Source organism: Adiantum capillus-veneris, chromosome 14 (assembly GCF_014529385.1).
Source record: "Adiantum capillus-veneris isolate H3 chromosome 14, ASM1452938v2, whole genome shotgun sequence".
NCBI lineage: Eukaryota > Viridiplantae > Streptophyta > Polypodiopsida > Polypodiales > Pteridaceae > Adiantum > Adiantum capillus-veneris.
Window position 1 is genome coordinate 59,171,077 of NC_140944.1, and position 20,419 is coordinate 59,191,495.

The following is a 20,419-nucleotide window of genomic DNA, read 5'->3' on the forward strand; positions in this document are numbered from 1 at the left end:
AGGTTTGTCAACAAGGTTTTTGTACCAAAGGTGTGCAAAAGCAGTTATGATTGTAAATGGCATGCCTTAGCTTGTCTGCATGTGCGGGACACAACCTAAGCCAAATCTTTGTATGTACCTTGCTTGTTTAGGCCTTTCTTTTCCAGGTTTTGGAGTGACCGTCCTAGGTTGATACGTCCTAATACTTATGGACATCACGTAAATGCTAGGCTTCATTATGATTGAGTCTGCCCTTCATCTCCGGAGTCATGACAGAAACTCCGTACGTTGAACTTTGTATTGATATATGCTCATGTGTGCGTGCGTGCGGTGTGTGTTGTGTTTGGGAGCATATGTTAGTGCTAGTTCTATACCCACTATTGGGCACTGGCGACGTTAGTGGGGATGTCGTGGTATTTAGTCAATACAATGCATGATGGAGCTGATTGTTATATTGTCTTGTGCATGACTACCATAGGTCTATACCTTGCACTTTCCTTTAAGGATGAATCTGGGATTATCCTGGATTTATCTAGGTATATTTTTTAGTCGTGTAGCAGACATGCAGACTTCACATTGTGAAGTTTTTGTCAGAGTTATGATCAGCTGATATTGTGCTAATTCTTTGTATCTTTTGTGGTGCGTATACCCTATCAATTACCTCATTTTTGTGCTACTTTTTCCGATTCAATGCTTCTTTTAGTGCTAGGCTTCATTATGACTGAGTCTGCCCTTGATCTTCGGAGTCATGACAGAAACTCGGTACGTTGCACTTTGTGTTGATGTATGCTCATGTGTGCGTGCGTGTGGTGTGTGTTGTGTTTGGGAGCATATGTTGATACCTAGTTCTATACCCACTATTGGACACGGACGAGTTCGTGGGGATGTCAAGGTATTTAGTCAATACTATGCATGATGGAGCTGATGGTTATATTGTCTTGTTCATGACTACCATGGGTCTATACCTTGCACTTTCCTTTAAGGGTGAATCTGGGCTTATCCTGGATTCACACAGTTTCTTTGACAGATTGTATGGTATTTTATTCTTCTAGTGTATGTGTGTATCTTCACATATACAATAGCCAAGTTTAGTAGATTGTTTGCTTACATTGTAGCCTTCATTATGAGGAGTTTTGTCGGCTTATCTGTGCAAGTTGAACAAATCTGCTTCGACCTACAGATTTTTATTGTGTATACCATTTATGATAGAGTAATTGGTAGCATGTAACACAGCCATGAAAGGGTTCGTTTGTTAATGAATACTGTGATGTCCTAGTCTAACTTCTAGTTGGCTGTTTGCAGGCTCTTGATTTTTGTCATTCACAAGGAATTATGCATCGTGATGTCAAACCCCATAATGTCATGATTGATCATGAGCAGCGCAAGCTACGGTTGATTGACTGGGGCCTGGCAGAGTTTTACCACCCTAACACCGATTATAATGTTCGTGTAGCATCAAGGTATACGATGTTATCAGTATCTGGGCTGTTCTTATTTTGCATGATATTTTGTAATTATGATCGTCATGCTTTTGGCTCTTTATACAGGTATTTCAAAGGTCCTGAACTTCTTGTAGATTTACAGGACTATGACTACTCACTGGACATGTGGAGTTTAGGTTGCATGTTTGCTGGGATGGTAAGCGTCTTATGAGGCTCCTAACTTCGATTCCAGGTCTAGTTATATGATACTTTTTTGAATATCATGGTTCCAGATTTTTCAAAAGGAGCCCTTTTTCTATGGGCATGATAATGCAGACCAATTGGTGAAGATTGTTAAGGTGAGGAGCAAGGATCTCTCTCTCTCTCTCTCTCTCTCTCTCTCTCTCTCTCTCTCTCTCTCATACAAGGTGATTCCATTGTGGTAAGAGCGCCGCACCCACAATCATGGGTTAAACTTGCACCACGTAAACTTCTGCACATCAATGAAAGAGGAAACACGATAAAGCAACAGGATATAAATTTCCATGATATGGCTTTGTACCGGTGGTAAGGGAAATTGCTGCACATGAGCCAAGACTAGTTATCACAATGTCCAGTGGTTGAACAAAACAAGGCCAGCCTTGCATCCGAAGTGGTTTGATGGATGTAAAGTTCGTGTCTCTCAATCGAGAACACAAGGAGCTTCAAGCTTTGTGATGCCATGGGTGCAGAGTTGAGGAACAAGAGAGTTCATATTTTCCTTTGAGAGGACTTAGGATTGAGGAGGTGCGTATTTCCACCATAGTTTTGATGTATGAAAAGTACAGTGTTTACAAATGGAACAAATACGTATTTTTTTATTTAAAAAAAAAAGCATGAAACAATAAATCTACATTTTCAATTTACGCTTCAAATTTCTAACAACCAAGTGAGAAAGGACTTGCTAAAAGAACAATTAAAGACAAAAAGGTGAATTTTGGAGGTTCTTGGTAGAGGGCTGAGTTGGGCATGATGTGTTCGTGAGTCTTGTTGGCACTGCCTGCTTTCAGGTAGTGGTATAAGCGTGGGGCAAGTTTAATCTTGGTGCACTTTTTCAAGGCAATTTTGAAAAGCTCTCTCTCTCTCTCTCTCCACCCACCCCACCCCACATGGGTTTGGACTCTCTCTCACTGTTCAGTGGCTATAGCCCGCCTCCCTCTCAACATGAAGTTCTCGATTACCAACAAGCGGATATCAACACTTCAAGTTGAAGTGAAGGAGTGGAAGAAAGAGATGGAGGCAACCTTTCTTCAAAAGATGAAGGAATGGAAAGAGGAGAAGAAGAACCTATGCGAAAGGATTTCTCGAGTCGAAGAGCAAGCAGCTTCACAAGAAGCCACAATCCGAACTCTCCAAAGTGAACTTCTTGCAGCAAAAAGTGGGCGGCTCGAAGAAGGCGTAATTCAGCCATCCATGATGGAAGAATTGAATACCATGAGAGAAGAAATACAGATTATCAAGGAAGATGAGGAGAAGTCATGGGCCGCGATCATCTCCGCAACACAAAAGAAAGTAGAAGAGGCCGAAAAATGGATTGAGGTCACCAAGAAAATGAAAGGTAAGGAAGCTCCTTGTACACCCACTCTTATTAACATGACCCTCGAAGAGGAACAAAGGAGGAGGATGCGGGCTCTACATGTGAGGGTAACCGGCCTCAAGGACATAAACAATGTGGAAAAAGAGGTCACAATGCTCACATCCATGATGGGGGTGGACAAGCCTTCACACACAAAGGCATGGAGAGTGGGCAAGAAGAGTGGTGGCCCGGGAGAATCTTCAAAAATTAGAGCTCTATACTACGCTTCCTCTCCTTGGAAGAGAAGAAGAAATTCTTGAAAAAGAGGCCTACTCTCAAGAAGACGGGTGTTTTCCTCGGTGATGATCTCACTCTCACAGCTTGCGCATATGAGAGAGGTAATGCCAGAGATTACGGTGGCAAGGGAGAAGGGAAAGACAGCCTTTTATAGAGATGGTCGGGTGGTGATTGTAGAGCGGCACTCTACATGATGGTGTGAGACCTATGGGACCACACTAAAGATGGCTACTTGGAATTGTAATGGATCTAGGAGGTTGGACGTTGGTGCCTTTGAGGACAGTTTCAGCGAGAGGGACAATGTTTTCTTCTTAGAGACTGATCAGGCCCCTGGACAGCTTATGCCACATGTGGTGGGATACAAATGGGAGACAGCCCACAGGACAGTCGTGAGATCTGAGCATGGAAGTAGAGGTTCAGGAGCAGCAGCAGTGCTATTTAGGGAGAAGTTACAGCCACTACTACATATTGTATGGAGAGATGATCATGCTAGATACATGTGGGTGAGACTGATAGCTGACACAGGCCGATTTCTATACATTTCCATATGTTACTTCCCCCTAGTACGTCATTATATGCTGCACCCAGAGAACAATCGCCTTTCTCTATACTAGATGATGATATATGGGAGTTTTCTAGGGATGGTGATATCATCCTCCTAGGGGACTTCAATGCCCGAACGGGCAACTCTCAGTGAGTCTTCTACGACACTGCAGATAAGATGCTTAGAGAGCTGGATGTAGGTGGTATTTAGGATTTCATAGTGGGAGCCAGACCAGTGGGTTGTAGCAGTGGATCATGCTCTTTTGACATTGTCCGTTTCATTTTAGTATAGTACAACCCGGACATTAGGAGGCAGGTCACATTTGCGTTATACATTTACACCAAAGACTGACTCGGTTTATACAGAGATCTATAGCCGTCTATGCACAGCTAGTCTTGGTCTCTCAGTGGAGGAGTGCACCACTTTACTGACTGAGACACTGTATGGTGCAGCATCAGAGGAATACCCACACACTCAGCCGGGTCGGAGGCGACATTCTGGGAGCATGCCCCAGAATAGTTGGTATGATGAGGAGTGCAGAGAGATGAGAGCCCAGCTCCAGAGAGATCTTCTTTTAGGAGTCTTCACTTATAGACAATCTCGGATTGCTTCCTGGCGCCTTGTGCGACGGAAGAAACGAGCTTATTTGGCCCAGATGGAGCGAGACTTGTATCAACTGTTCTTGAGTAGAGACTCAAGAGAGGCATGGCGATTCTTTCATGAGCGCTCTCCCCCCCAAGTGATTACTTCTCCTAATGTGTGGGGCTAGTATGCGACATCGTTATATACAGTTCCTTGACAGGACCCCCTTCCAGATCCTACAGAGCCATGCCCACCTACCAACACCTTCTATACCACTGAGATGGTAAAGAGAGCCATTGACAACCAGCAGGGCATATGATCATGATGGTCTAGTAGCAAAGCACTTTATACATGCTAGAGATATGTTGGTAGAGGTTCTTGCAGTGTTGTTCAATCATGCCATGTGTGAGGGATTACTTGAGACTTGGAGGTTGTCTACTATTGTGCCTATCTTCAAGGGAGGTGTTACTTCAGAGCATGGGAATTACCGCACTATTATGGTTGGGCACACATTAGCATAGTTGTATGCATCCAATCTTGAGCAACAATTGAGTAATTGGGCAGAGGGTGAGGGTGTACGAACAAAGGGCTAGGCCGGTTTTAGGAGGGGTTTCTCTACTCTTGATCATATTTTGACACTCATAGCCATCATTGTAGAGGGCATGTCACATGGGAGACAGATTTATTGTAGTTTTGTGTATTTCTGCAAAGCATTTGACATGGTACCGCGCAAAATGCAGGAGATGGGGGTGCCCATAGTGTTGATTTGGGGGATTATGGTTCTATACAGAGCAGTGATGAGACATGTACGCACCGCGGCGAGGATATTTGATGTAGTTCACTCCACCATTGGGGTGAAACAGGGTTGCCCATTGTCTTCTACTCTATTTGGTATGTATGTTGATGAGGTGTCTGATTACATTGACAGAGAGGGTGATAGAGGTGCCCAGTTGGCGGGGACGTGGATCCCATTGTTGTTATATGCCGATGATATTGTGTTGATCTTTGAATCACCAGAGGGTATGCAGTGACAGTTGGATGCATTACACTGTGTTGCAGACGATAGTGGATTGCCTGTAAATCTTGGTAAAACCAAGGTGATGGTGTTTAACACCCTGAGCTAGAGTGCTTCCAAGTAGACAACGACACCTTGAAGGCCCCAAAGATTGGCGCCCCTTTCGGTATTTCTTTATTCTAGGCGGTGTTTTGTGTGAAGTGCAATTTCCAATTACAATCTTATTCGTATAGTTTTTGTTTGTTGTAAAGTTCAAGATTGGAAACGGGTGAAAGCTAAAGTCTACTGCCCTACGAGCCAGTTTCATGGTTCCGTCGTTGAGAGAAAATCACTTTTTCCTTAAAGAGTGAGTCTTGGTTGGTTCGAGGCGAAGACATAGAGCACAGGAACTTGGAATTACACTATGGTTGAGAGGACAAATGACGCCAGGGAAGAGAGTTCCTCTTCACAGGACAGACATGTTGTTCCCCCTCCAGAGATCGGCGAAAGTTTATAGCCATCCCCGTTTGTATCTTTTGTTAATTTGAATGCCCCACAAGGTCCACGGTTTATGATTGGACAGCTAGAAGAGGATTCTTTCAGGACACATTTGTTTTCTCGGTTGGTGCAGAACCTAGGTTTATGGAATTTCTGCAAGCGCCACCTGTGTCACAACAAACAAGGCAACTTTCTCATGCAGGAGAGCTTGTTGAGGCTCAAGCCCAGGTCCCTTGTGCGTCTCAGAAGGACAAGTTCAACAAGACACCTTTCAGAGTCCTAGTGTTGCATTAAATGGACAAGAACCAGTTTCCAGGCTATGCAATAGGTTCTTCCACCACCCGCGGTACATCCTGGGTATTTCGGGGGTGAATTTGTGTTTGAGAGCGTGGCTGGTTATGCACCTGGTTCCTAGGAACCAACAATATATGCCAAAAACAATCTTTGGGGGTATGCGAGGCATGATGCCTAACCCCATGTATGGTAACATTGGCATGCAGCAAGGGTTTCCGTGCAATCAAAGCCAGTTTGGGGTGCCACATGACAATTTTGGCATGGTTGGTTTTTCACCAACACATTGTCATTGGCCAAGGGGCGCCGATGATTCCTATTACAATGTCCATGTTACAGACAATTTCCTATGATAATTTGGGAGCACTGGAAAAGCCAAAAGCATAGAAAGAAGGTGGTGCAATTGTAAAATTTGATACTTTCAAATGCTTTGAGAATAAGACAAAGGCTCTCTCTTTCCTCCAGCAGTTTGATATTGCTTATGCAGGGGGGAATTTTACAGAAGACTCCAAGGTCAGGAAAGTTGCCACTTTCTTGAAAGGCAATGCGCTTACATGGTGGACAACACTGTTGATGCAAGGACAAGTATCCGCCGCATGGGTATACTTCAAGCAAATGTTTGCATCTACGTGGTTGTCAAATGCATTTAAAGCCAATGTCATGACAGATTGGCACCAACTCACTGCAGCTACTTGCAAGAGCCTACAGGAGTACAATCGGAGGTTTTGTAATGCGTTGCTCTCAATAACCTCCTACAGGTTTGTGCCATTGACATGGCAGATTGAGAAGTATTGTTGTGGGTTGCCTAAAGGGCTTTGAGACTACTGCACAAAGAACAAAGTGGCTAGACATTTGAAGGACATGCCAAGAAAAAGAAAAGGAAGACTTTTGTATGCAAGTCGTTCGAGGAAAAGAAGGCTTTAATGGCTGAGATCAAATGATCTATATGCGAGCAGCCTGACCATTTTGCTGTAGATTGTCCCCCAGAGGAGGAGGCTAGCAGGTAGCTGACTCAGAGGACAAAGAGGACAAGAAAGGGAAGGAGCCCAAACCCACGGCCATGTTACTGCCAGCGGTGTTGATAGGCCAAACTCCGATGCCAGTGAGTTATGCAGAGCGTGGGGTAAAGTCAGAGACTAGACAATACTTATCTTCCCTGATCCAGGTGCTAAAGCAAACTTTATCTCACCATAGCTGGCCTTCAAGTTGGGCATCAAAGGCGAAGAGATGGGGTACACAGCAGAGGCAGGGTTTGCATGTCCTGGCCATTAAGAGTGTGTTATGCCTATCATTGAAAAGCTGCGTCTGCATATTTAGTCATATGTGGACACAAATGAATTTTATATCATGCCACTAGAAGGGTGCGATGCGCTGTTGGGTATCCGATGGATGTTCCATATACATGGAGTGCTACATGTCTCCAACAAAAAGATCACCTCTTAGCATAGGGACAAAACTCACATTCTTGATGTAAAGCTTAAAGGGGATTGTGTCCCTATTGTATCTGCTTGGGTGTACTTGATTTTTGCATGTAATGTTTTAGATCATTGTCAGTGAAATTTATCTGTGTTAGATGAAGAAAGGTCAGCATTTTTGCGAGAGTTTAGTGACCGTTTTTTTGATTCATTACCGTCTCAGTTGCCGCCGGAGAGGCCTGAGGATCATGCGATAGATTTGGTGCCAGGTTGTAGCCCACCAAATAGCCCTCCCTGCAGGATAAGTGCGGCTCAACAGAAAGAGATTATGACCCAAGTAGAGGAGTTGCTAGAGAAAGGGTTGATTCAACCTAGTTCTTAACCATTTTGCTACCTAGTGCTTCTAGTACAGAAGAAAGATGGCTCTTGGTGCATGTGTATTAATTACCGTGCGTTGAATAAGAATACCATAAAAAACAGGTTTCCTATCCTAAGGATTATTCTTGATCGACTAGAGGATGCTGCAATTTTCAGCAGGATAGATCTTAAGAGTGGGTACCATTAGATTTGTATCAGGCCAGAGGATGTGCATAAGGTTGCGTTTAGGAAGACCTTTGGTCTGTATGAGTTCTTAGTGATGCCGTTCGATCTTACAAATACTCCTGCTACGTTCAAAAGGATGATGGATCGGATTTTCCACCCACATCAAAAGTTAGTCGGTATATTCTTTGATGACATGATAGTTTATTCAAAGAATGATGAGGAGCGTAGGCGTCACTTGACCATTCTGTTCAAAGAGCTAGGTTGCTTGTCAATCCTAAGAAAAGCGAATTCTTCTTGAAGGAGATCCACTTTCTTGGCCACATAGTGTCATGGGATGGTGTCCGAATGGATTCTGCCAAGTTGAAGCAATTAAGACATGGCCAGACTTGAAGACTGTGCACGATGTCCTTATCTTCTTGGGCTTATGCTCTTACTACAGAAGGTTTATGAGGAACTTTACTAAGATTGCCCCTTCATGCTCTACAAAAAATACATTTCAGCTTTTAATCTTAAAAGAAAAGATGACTTTCCAAATTCAGTAATCGTCTTGCTAGATCTCATTAGCACTTTATGAGAGCAAAATCTTGCAAGGGCCAAAAAAGACTACTCAAATCTATGAGAGAGAGCTACTGGATGTGATTCATGCACTTTCTAGTTGGAGGCACTACCTTCTAGGTGTTGATTTTTGTTGTCCAAACAGATCATTAGATTTTGCGATACTTCTTGACATAGTCAAAGTTATCCGAAAAGCATATGTGATGGGCAAACATTCTTTCCATGTTCCACTTTCAGATAATGTATGTGGAATGTGGTTTATGCGTTATCAAGAAAGCCACAAATTTCAGCTGTGTCAATTCCTTATCATCACGAGCTTTGACATGAAGGAACTGTATGCTACTGATGAAGATGTTGGAAGGATCTTTCAAGAGTTGGAAGATGGGCTACGCCATGAGGACTACCTCCTCAAGGACGGTTTTATGATGATGCATGGAAGCCTATGTGTCACTAGGCCATTATGACATAAGGTTATGGGGAAGAAAGCCATGTCCGAGCGTATGCATGGCATCGTCGTATAGATGCGATTGTAAAAGCGGTCGAGACATTCTTTTTATTGGCCTACTTTGAGGAGAGATGTAGATGCCTTTGTGCGAGCATGTGTGGTTTGCCCAAAGGTTAAGTTTGACATGCAAAAGACACCAGGGTTGTTACAACCATTGCCTATTCCAGATAAGCCATGGGAAAGTATTGCTATGGTTTTTATCTTTGAAATGATGGTATATGGACCATTATTTGTAGGTTCAAAAGGATGTCCATTTTATTCCTGTCAGGAAGAAGATAAAATCTAATCAGCTGGCACGATTGTTTATGTTTGGAGAGGCTTATTTGAAAACATGGGCTCCGCGCTCAAGTTTTCCTCCTCATTTCATCCACAAACTGATGGACAATCAAAAGAACTAAAATGCCGTGTCAGATAATAAGGGCAAGTGGGTTTAGTATCTACCTATGCTTGAGTATGCGTACAACAATACGGTGCATTTGTCAACAGGCAAGACACCTTTTGAGATTGTTGAGGGTGGCAAAAAGGTTCCTTCCATTTTGCACACAAGGACAAAATTTTCGAACCAGATTGATATGTTGAGAATATAGATGAAATGTACAAGAAAATTAAGCTTGCCTCGGAGAAGACTCAAGCAAAGCAGTAAAGGGTTGCTGATCGTCACCGACGTGAATTTTTTTCTTTCACATTGTGATTGGGTACTGTTACTGTTTGAAAAGGCAAGGTTAAAAAAGGTGAAGGGCACGGAAAGGTTATTTCCCAAACTCAGCTTGTGTTACTATGGGCCTTTTCAAGTACTTGACAAGATTAGCGATGTTGCTTATAGGCTGAAATTACCTGTTAATTGGAAGATGCATAATGCGTTTTACGTGAGTCTTCTAAGATCCTTCGTGGGAGATGTGCCAGAAGACATGCCAAATGAGGATCAACCAGAAGTTAAGGAACTTGATGAGATCTTGGTACTTGAGCAGATTTTGGCAGATAATGTCACAAGACGGGCACCACGTGCTAATAGAAAAGAGCAGGCTGAATAGACTTTGAGCACTTCAATAACAATTGAAACTGAAAGAGAGAGAGCGCACGTGACAGGGAGTGGCGAAATTCCATCCCAGAGAGTATTAACCCCAAACATTGGTGCCCCTTTCGATATTTCTTTATATTGCATCAACACAGTACAAGCCGGTACTCCACACTCTGCACCTTCCAAAAGAGTGCTAGAGAATGAGCCCTAGCCTCATATTTAAAGGCCCTTGGCCATTAAAAGTAGTTTACATGAAAAGCTTTAAACTCAAAAGCAACCGGCCCAAAAGTTGATGTAAAAAGCTGCCAAGGCAAATTACAAAAATTCGTACAGTGCCACGTCAGCACATGTCAGATCGAAACCCGGGCGTTCGTACAATTGCCACGTCAGCATGTCAACGTAAAATTCGGGATTCCGTATGGCTCTACCACGTCAGCAGGCCAGCGTAAAATCCTTCTACGGCTTCTTCTTTTTCTTCTGTTTCTGTTGCTTTTGCTTCTTCTAGGGTTTAGGCCCCTTTGTCGAGATCTGCAAGTTGACTCCATTCTTCAAGGCTTGACATGTCAGTAGTTTGTGACAGATAAGGAAAGAAAAGTTAAGGAAAAAGTTGTAGGACAGTATTTGGTGAAGTTCAGGAACTATCCACCTATGGATGCAAAGTCGTTGGAAGAGTGTAGACTGCTAGAGTCACCAAACGTGTTGCAGCTTTACCTTGAGGCCTTTGGGTTACAACCTAGGTATGCCGCCCCGATTCAACGTGCTCAAAAGAGGGGTCTTTGGGTTACAACCTAGCTATGCCCCAACTCACCGTGCTCAAGAGAGGGGTCATAATGGAGCTAGCACATCCAATGTACATACGGATTTAGTGCAATAGAGGTGGATGTTGCTCTACAAATGCTAAAGGGATAACGCTCACTTCTATCGTAGATAGAAATGACAAAAGTATGAAGGTTTCATTAAGTCATTTGTATCTATGTTACATGAACTTTCTTCCGGACACATGTGATAATAAAAGGGTGCTAATCACACTAAATCATCTATGCATGTATATCTGGCATGCAATCGAGGATGTTTGCGATTTCAAGAGGGGGGTATGTCACGAGGCTGTGGAAACCACTAACCTTAGTTGCTGGTTTCTTTCCCTTGATTACCCTCTTTTTGAAGTCACAAATGACTGGACAAAGAGGCAAAGTGGACACATGGCGGCTCTGGGTGGATTTACTAGTGTCATCAGCAAGAGGGGGCACCCAAATTTGAGAAGGGGGTGTAGGTGATCACACCTTTAATGGAAAAGCTTGCCTTCTTCGTTGTCTCATGTAGCACGATGATTTGCTTTGTGCATCTCGCTCTCCCCTTTGCACGTATGGTAAGGCCCCACTAGTTGGGCTTCTCAGTTGACCATGTACAATTTTGGGGGTTTTATGTGCGTTTGCTAAGGCCATAGGTACGCTCAGTTCCATCGCGAAGGATTGCGTAGTGGGAGAGGTTTTGGCATGAAAACTCACGATTCAAAGGGGAACTGTCCCATTGCGTGCGGGAGCACTTGTGACACGCATAGATGTGTTTGATCCGCCCAAAACAATTCAAAACAGAAAATTACAGCCTGCTGTGTTTTTCTGCAGGTTTAGGATTTTACACCTAAATTGTAGGACATTGCCAAGGGAGCCTCGGGAAAGCCTCGAGATGCTTAAACAGGGCTTTGGGCACATGAGAGTGTCAAAATAGGGAATTACAGCACGCTGAAGTTGACCTGCAGCTCACGAGAGCTTCCAAATTGCATGGGAAACTGTCCTTGGCGTCTACTTTTGACTTACAGGGGTTTTGCGTCGTTATGTTGGCAAAATTGGGTCAAAAACCTGCAATTACAGCGTTGTGAGAGCTAGATGAAAGCGTTCGAATCGATTATATGCAATTAAAATAAAGAAATACCGAAAGGGGCACCGGTCTTTGGGGCCTACGGGGTGTTGCTGTTTGCTTGGAAGCACCCTAGCTCCCAAGCCATGTTTTGTTTGAAGTGTAATTTCCAATCACAAGCTTATTTGTGGAGTTTCTCTGTGTTGTAAAGTTCAAGGAAAGAACCGGGTGAATAGAAAATCTCGATAGTCAATGACACGGGCCCGTAGGGCGATAGTCTCGTATAAGAAGGCCATGGAACTCGGTACCCGTATCTCACCTTAAACAGGAGGGGATGCCATGTGCACATGGTTCTGTGTGCCACGCGGACATGCTACATGAACCTCTAGAGCCAATATGCTACATATTAGTGTCTTAGAACCAAGGAGACTCAGTACCCGGAAATTTTGCGAGCTTGTTCACAGGACCTACATGCCAATACAAGTCCATTAAGTTACGTTTTTGAGTTTTGGAACCCTTTTGCATAAATGGTTTGTACCAACTCCAAAACCTCCCTTTGAAAGCTCAGTATCCCGACTTCATTGATGAGGACATCAATGGTTTTCAAGGGGGGACCCGCTTACAAGAGAGGGGATCTGGTCTAAGGCACCGTCGGGATGGGCGTCCGGTGTGTGAGACGACGTAGTGTGAATCCGGCCAATGTGGTTGGCCACTTTTATAAAAGGGATACCAAGGCCTTATTTGTAGCCCATTGGCAGAGTGCCATTGGTTAGCCCATGAGGGTAGGATTGGGCGAGGTCACCTCGAGGAGGTGAGGCCGTGTGGTATGGGATGCTCGGTCTTACAGGTGCACGCCTATGTCCTTGGACGTTGGCCCCAATCCGGGGGTGCTACCGGATGGTGGCTATGGTCGGGTGGTTTGTCCGACGCGTCTATAGGCGGGGTCTGTGTAGCCGGGAGATCCTCTCCGTGTGTTCGTTTCACTTTGGTTGCGAGGTTTGCTGCAAGCCCGGTTGAAGCAGGATTGGGGAAACCTCTAATTAAGTGGTTTCCGCTACCAATTGAGGCCACGTGTTCACAAACAAAACGCTAGATATCCTATCACCCTGCCCAAAGTGGCAGGTGGGCAGCAGCCTGTTAAGGAAAGGCAATGTGTATCGCAGCGTATGATGCTGACGGCAAGATGAAAACCCATTCGATCGGGCAGCAATTGTTGGAGCCAGCAAATTGAAAGGAAAAATTTAGGCGCACACAGTCACTATAGGCAAAATCTGAGCCAATATACAATAGCCCCCAACAGCGCAACAGAAATAGGGTGGACAGCAAGGGGAGACTGCAGATTTAGGCGAACAGCGGTGGGGAACAGGCGGGCTGTGATGGAAGGTGCAATGCGAACGGTGGCGAAATCTGTAGAACGTGCAGCAAAATGAGAGACTTGGTCAAGCAGCGGCAGGTGTAGTCAGGGGCGTTTACGGTTGGGATGCGAGGGGGCAGGGTTAGGCCCCCCCCCCCCCCCCCCCCCCCCCCCACCCCCCCACCCCCTTAAAAAAAAGGTAAAAAAACCCCCACCCCACCCAAAAAAAAAAGAGAAAAAAAGCACAAATACATGTGGGCGTGTTTGTGCCTATATCTGTTGAGGCTCATTTAGCTAGCTAAAAAAGGTAAACTAGTGTCTGATTTTTCATATTTTGTGCCTTCTACAGGTATTGGGGACAGAAGAGCTAAATGCGTATCTTGATAAATATCACATTGACCTAGACCCCCAACTGCGGTCTTTGGTTGGATGGTAATTTCTAGCTTGTGGCTAAGATCATTGACGGCCTCTTTTCCACCCCTCATTCTTTTATACATGTGACAGGCATAGTCGGAAACCATGGCAAAAATTCATGAAACCAGACAATCAACATCTAGTCACACCTGAGGCAAGTTGAGCTGATGCCAATTATCAAGTGATTGTCATCCTCGTATTTAATAGTACTGCACTTGCAGGCAGTTGATTTTCTTGACAAGCTTCTGCGATACGACCATCAGGAAAGGCCCACTGCGCGCGAGGCCATGGTAAGGTCATTGGGATTGCATGTACTTGTTTTACCCGCTCGATAAGTCATCAACATTGAGCTTGGTTGTGTTTTCCAAATTTGGTTAGATGCACCCGTACTTCAATCCAGTTCGAGCGGCTGAGACACACTCATGTCGCAGTTCCTGATGAATTCATTCTTCCTTATCTTGGATGGTCGTATCTTGTCAAGCCTGCACTTTTGTTTTGCAAGGGGACATGTAGTCGATCTTGCTTGTGGATCCAGGATTTTCTTGTGGTGCCTAGTGATTTGAGTCATTTTCTGGGAAGAAGATTTTCGGTGTGTCTATTGTGTCGTCCCCATAGCAAGGCTTCATGGAAGTGTGTTCTCAATTGGGCAGAGACATGAAGTTTGTTTACCTAGGATTTATACTGTCACATGAAGTTACCTTGCGCGCCTTGTGTCAACGATGGTCCCTGTTTGCCTTCCACCCTGCAAGTCCTGTTGTGTACTAGACAGAGGCAAACATGCTAATATGAGAGTAGTTCATTAGCGGAAGTTAGAGTGGATAAAGTTTGATGGCATGGGCGGACGCAGACTCAATTGGGTTCTCCTGTTGGTTGCTTCAATGGAGCGATGGGCATTATCTGTATGTTGAGATGTACATGGAGTGCAGGAGAGGATCTTAGAAAATGTACAGTTAACTGCTGTTTCTATTGTGAAGCTGCTGTGAAAGGTCAATTCCATCTGCAATAGAGATGCCCTCTGTGCAGCTACCGACCCATGTAGAACAGTTATCGCAGGGTATCACTGCCTGCTCTTGTCCGCTGCAGCTCATGAAGTTTCTGTCCAGGCTATGTATGATTTATAGTATTAACTTCATATTTTTATTTTTGGAGTTCAAGGTACAGGATTTTATTCATTATTAACTTTGGCCTTTGAATTTCCTGTTTCAATCTTGTGTTTGCCAAGTCTTCAAGGTGCGTGTATGGTTCTCATGTTGGCATGAGATTTTGTAGAGTGAATTGATGGGTATATGCCATTATGGTCCTTACCCCTGTTTCGGCCTGGAAGGCCATGCCTTCAATTTAAAATTACAATGCTTGTTTGATCCATGGGCACCATTGTGAAGTGTAGGCTTCAGTCATCAGTAAAGAAAAATTACAATGCTTGTTTGATTCGTGGGCACAATTGTGAAAGTGTAGGCTTGAGAATAAGGATGACCGTAGTTTGTTTCTGCTGTCCTTTTGTTAATGACTAAGAAAAATCTAGGATTGAATCTTTTTTTTTTTTCTGTCATAATGCTCTCTGTTTCTTTCGTGGGGGTGACAAGAGAAATTGTATATGGAAAAAGCTTGTGTTCCCACAAAAATCCTTGAATGCTAGATCTCTTCTTGTGAATCTTTGAATTGCCCTCATTGATCTGTTTGGAAGAAGGTTAAGTGCAAGACTAGTTCATAGGCCCACTTATGCATACAACATAGAATGGAAATTGTTTATGTTGCTCTTTTCTAGTAGGAAAACAAGAAAAGTTTTTTCTCATACAAGAATAGTTTTTAGGCTACACGCAAGCATACAACAGAGACAGGAAATTGCTTATGTTAGTTCATTTCTACGAGGAAAGTGTACTAGTTCCTCAAAATCAAAATTACAGAATGAATGGATAAGTGTTTTATTTTAGCTTGTTTAATAGCATTGTGACATTTAGATTCCATACATAATGGCTTGAACCAAACTAAAATCTCCCAGTAGTGAGATTCCCCTTCTTCCCCTCTCCCCGCCCTCCATTAAAATCCACGTCACCCTTGTGTTGCAGTCCGACCCTTATGCTCATCCTCATCCCCCTCTGCCTGCACGACACGGAGACTCTTTACCCCAACTCCCTTGTCTTGGCTGTTGACTCTCTGGTTGCCTTGTAGATGTGAGAGAGAGAGAGAGAGAGAGAGAGAGAGAGAAAGAGAGAAGAGGGCACCTCACAGCTTGCACTCAGAGGGGGAGAGAGACCAGACCAGTGCTTGAAAAAAACCTAGGGTTAGTGTAATCCACCTACAAATTTTAAAATTTACCTCTTAATTTTATCTTTGAAGGTGAGAGCCTACAAAATTTTGAAAAATTTAGTCTAATTTGGTTTAGAAACCTTCAAATTTTTCAATTTACCTTTGTTGTTTCACTTCTGTAGGTTTTGGAAAAATGGTTTTTTCTTGCATTTGGACCAGACCCTCAGATATATATATATATATATATAGAGAGAGAGAGAGAGAGAGAGAGAGAGAGAGAGAGAGTCAATTGCATCCACTTGCCAAACAAAATCTCCTTGGGATCTTCCATTTTTCTATTTTTTGCTGTGGTGCACACATATTAGGATTGGGTTTTCGTTTAATTTTTTAGTTTTTAGGGAGGGTCTTCTTAACTTCCATAGAAGCGGGAAAAAACAATTTGTTGATTTAAATTTTGCAAATGAAAAGGTGGATATGAGCTCGAGCTTAGGATCACCATGTGTGCATTAGGGTAGGCCATGAGGAAGCTTGTGCTGAGCAAGAGCTCTTTGGTGAAGGAAGCAGGACAAATGGAACATTTGAGGTGAGGGTATGGTGGTCCTGTAAGCCGGTTGAGAGAAGGCATGTGGCCACGATATTGAAGATGGAGAATGGTTGGGTAGCTTTAGTTATGATGAGTTATGAGAAGGAAAAGCTCACCAATTGATGATGAGATTTTGGAGTTTTTTTGGAGGGCCTATTACAAGATAGAGAAAAAAGAGTTTCTTCAATGAGAGAAGAGTCAATGCTACATAGAAAAATAGGTTGATATTTAAAAAAATACGAAAAAGGTGTCTTTTTCATGAGGTAGGTGCCGCTCATTCAATATGGCTTTATCATCGTTGACATGTAAAAAATCACAAATCTGTCAATTAATGACCTAGAACTTGAAGCTTTGACACTTGCCTTGTTTTGACACTTGCAGAGGGGAAAAATACCAAAAAACCCCTAAAAAGAAACTTTTGTCAATTGATGCGAGGCACATCCTTTCCTGTATAAGGGGACCGCCATTCCCAAGGTAGTTTCTAATTGCGCACGCAACAAAGGGGTCGTCCTATGAGAGATTCCGTGAGGGAGCGAACCCACCCTATACATCCTCTGGGATATGGAGCCCTTACTGTGCAATCTTTCACTAAATCTTATCTGAGAACCCTTCGTTCTTTATCTGTTGTTGGGAGTCGTTTTTCCTTTTGGAAAATTAGGTGGCACCCGCAATTCAAAGTTGCAGATCAACTCTAACTCTAAAAACGACGGGGGGATCAAGCATTGAGCCAGTGGCCCCCCCTTTGTTCTATCAACCATTAGTCACCTCCCTCCACCCATTTTATGCCTGGTTAATGAAATCCCATGCAGAAGGCGGTTGAGAAATGGATGGGCACGATCTTCTTGCGCAGCTTAGGATCCCGTTGTCATGCCCCCCTTTTCGCCTCTGGTATTTTTACATATTGTAAGATCCTGACCTCTTGGTCCCCCTCAACGCTGCTTGGGATTAGAAAGATCAATTTTCAACGCTGCTTGCGATCGGAAAGATCATTGGGGTGACCAGGGTCCTCTCAAGGATCTCAAAGCCTTCTGGATTATTTTGGGCGCTTTGAGGTCAGGGCGGTCAAACTGGTCATAGGTCTCAACTATGCCTCGAAGGTGGAACATCTTTGTGGCTTTAAACACTTGGTTAGGAATAGGACTAGGTTGTTCAGTGGGCAGTGGAGGCTAAGACGAGTAGCAACTAAAGTTTTGAATTGCCAAAGCATACACTAAGTAAACACATAAGTTTAATTAACATGGCTGACAATAATAAAGAGAGTAGAATGAACATTGATAACTTTGATTTTGCACATGAAGGTGCTAATGATGATGCCCCCATTTTCGTTAATTATCTTGTTACTAGGTTGCAACAAGCTATGCAAGCTATGGGCAACCCTGCTTTGCAAGCCGAAGTTACTCAACAACTTCGTGCTTCTGGGATTTCCTTTCCTCTTTAAGAGAAGAGAGAGCTTAGGAGGCGTCTTGATGAGACTCCCAAAAGAAGACTCTCTCCCATATGAGAGGAGGAATCCAAAGATCAAGAAAGTAATGAATCCCTAAGTTCCTCCGAAGATGTGGCTCCACGAAGAAGGCATACTAAATGATTGCCAACTCCTCCCAAGAGGAAACCATTAACCCATAGTCCTTCTCCTCGTCACTCCAAAAGGAAAGAAAGGAAACAAAGGAAGAAAAGGGCAAGAAAGAGGTCACCCTCTTCTCCTCCTTCTTCACCTTTCTCCTCTACCGATGAAAGCTATGGCTATTCTCTTAGAGAATACAAGAGGGGAGGACATCGCAAATCTTACCCTGCATGGCGAAGGTCACAAAAAGCTAAAGAAGTTCAAAGAGAGAGGAAAGAGTATCTCTTTTCTTACCTATGATGACACCTTTGGTGCTACCGACAAAGTGTTGGCCTTCATCCAACAATTTGAGGCGGCCTTTGGAGACGAGTGCTTCACGGAGTCCTCCAAGCTACGCCATGTAGGTATGCACTTCCAAAAATCGGCTCGTCAAGGGTGGGCTAGCCTTTGTGGCATCGACGAAGCCCCAAAGCCATGCAAAGGACAAAGTGCTCACCGAATGGAGGAGTTTAAGGCTTCTCTCTCATGAGTCTATCCGCAAATATGTGGACAAGTTTTGGGATTTACATCTCAAGGCTACTATCTTTCGAAAGATAGACTTCGCCGAGCAAAAGCAACAATTCTGTGTGGGATTACTTGAAGAGAAGGCCGAGTATGTCAACTCTCAACGGCCTAGTTCTATTAGCGAAGTAATCCACCATACCATGGTTGCTTCGCGTATCAATTTTTAACAAGGGGCTAGACGGAATGTCAAGCCCATGGAAAATAAAGACAAAAGTGATGCAAAGGGAAAAATTAATGCCCAAAATATTTCCCAAGGCCATTCCAACAACAACAACAACAATCGAGGTGTAAGGAGAAAGGAGTTTACAAAGATAAAAATAAACTCTCGCCTGAAGAGCTTGAATTTTTTCGCAAGGATCAAAAATATTTTAAGTGTGGGGAGCAAGGACATGGTTATTGTTCTTGTCCCAAAAGAAATGCTCGTTATGAGACTCCTAGAGCTTCCACCATCGAAGCTCCAAAAGAGGATGCTCATTGCAATGGATCATCTTTCTCCTATGCTTGGGGAAAGGTAAGGGAGCATGATGCCTTCATCTTGTTTGACCCTGGCTCTACTCACAACTTCATATTAACGGAGACGGCCACCAAGTTGGGCATTCAATATTTTGAGATGGGAGATATTGTAACGGCTGACACAGCTTCCAAGGGACAACAAGCCCCCGTTACTCCCTTGATTGGGGAGTTGAGGCTTCATGTACAAAGCTATGTCGACAAAGAAGACTTTTTCATCTCTCCTCTCCAACATGAGGATGCTATCCCGTTTAATTGCATGGCTGCCAACATGAAGTTCCCTAAAAGGAGAATCTACTTCACCTACATGCGAAAGAACATGTATATAGATGCTAATGAGTCTGGTCGTATTATACCACTTGTAAATCCTCTTGCCCTTGATAAATCAATGAAGAGCTCAGTTTCTGCGTACATGATTTTTGTCAGAGTCCCTAAAAGGTCCTAATGGTTCATCAAAGGTGAATGGTAGGAATCAAGAAGAGTTAGACTTGTCTAACTTTCTAAAAGGATTTCAAGATGTGTTCATCGATGATATCCCTATGGACTTACCTCCAAAACGAGGGGATGATGACCATCGAATTGAGCTCTTATCAGGAAGCTCACCGCCTAACAAACCTCCTTATTGAGTTTCCCAAGCTCAACAAGAGGAGATCATGAGGCAAGTACAAGAATTGGTAGAAAAAGGGATGATGAGGCCTAGCTCCTCTCCCTTTTGTTCTCCAGTCCTTTTAGTGCAAAAGAAAGATGGAACTTACCGCATGTGTGTGGACTATCGCGCACTAAACCATATCACTATCAAAAATAGATTTCCGTACCTCGGGTAGAAGATCTATTTGATAAACTACAAGGCTCCACCTACTTCAATAGGCGTGACCTTAAAAGTGGCTATCATCAAATAAGGATAGTGGAGGAAGATATCCTAAAGACCGCGTTTCGTATAACGTTTGGTCTTTATGAATATCTAATGAGCCTTTTGGCTTGACCAATGCACCTGCCACATTCAATCATTTGATGGAGAAAATATTTAGACCCCACCTCAAGTTCAGTGGATAGTTCTTTGATGATATCATCATCTACTCCAAGTCCTTGGAGGAACACAAGCAACATCTCCAAGTGATTTTTCAAGCATTGAGGG

At 43.6% G+C, this 20,419-nt stretch overlaps 1 protein-coding gene across 1 annotated transcript in view; it reads left to right on the top strand.

Annotated features, from left to right (window-relative positions):
* The window catches only part of LOC147442451 (casein kinase II subunit alpha-2-like), a 48,613-nt gene extending 34,203 nt beyond the window's left edge, over positions 1-14,410 (top strand). Inside the window, exons 4-10 of the mRNA XM_086528610.1 lie at positions 1,282-1,439; positions 1,527-1,617; positions 1,694-1,759; positions 13,755-13,837; positions 13,910-13,977; positions 14,045-14,109; positions 14,198-14,410. Coding sequence (XP_086384736.1) covers positions 1,282-1,439; positions 1,527-1,617; positions 1,694-1,759; positions 13,755-13,837; positions 13,910-13,977; positions 14,045-14,109; positions 14,198-14,257 — 591 coding nt within the window. The 3' untranslated portion in view covers positions 14,258-14,410. The remainder of the gene's footprint in view (positions 1-1,281; positions 1,440-1,526; positions 1,618-1,693; positions 1,760-13,754; positions 13,838-13,909; positions 13,978-14,044; positions 14,110-14,197) is intronic.
* Positions 14,411-20,419: the final 6,009 nt, after the last annotated feature.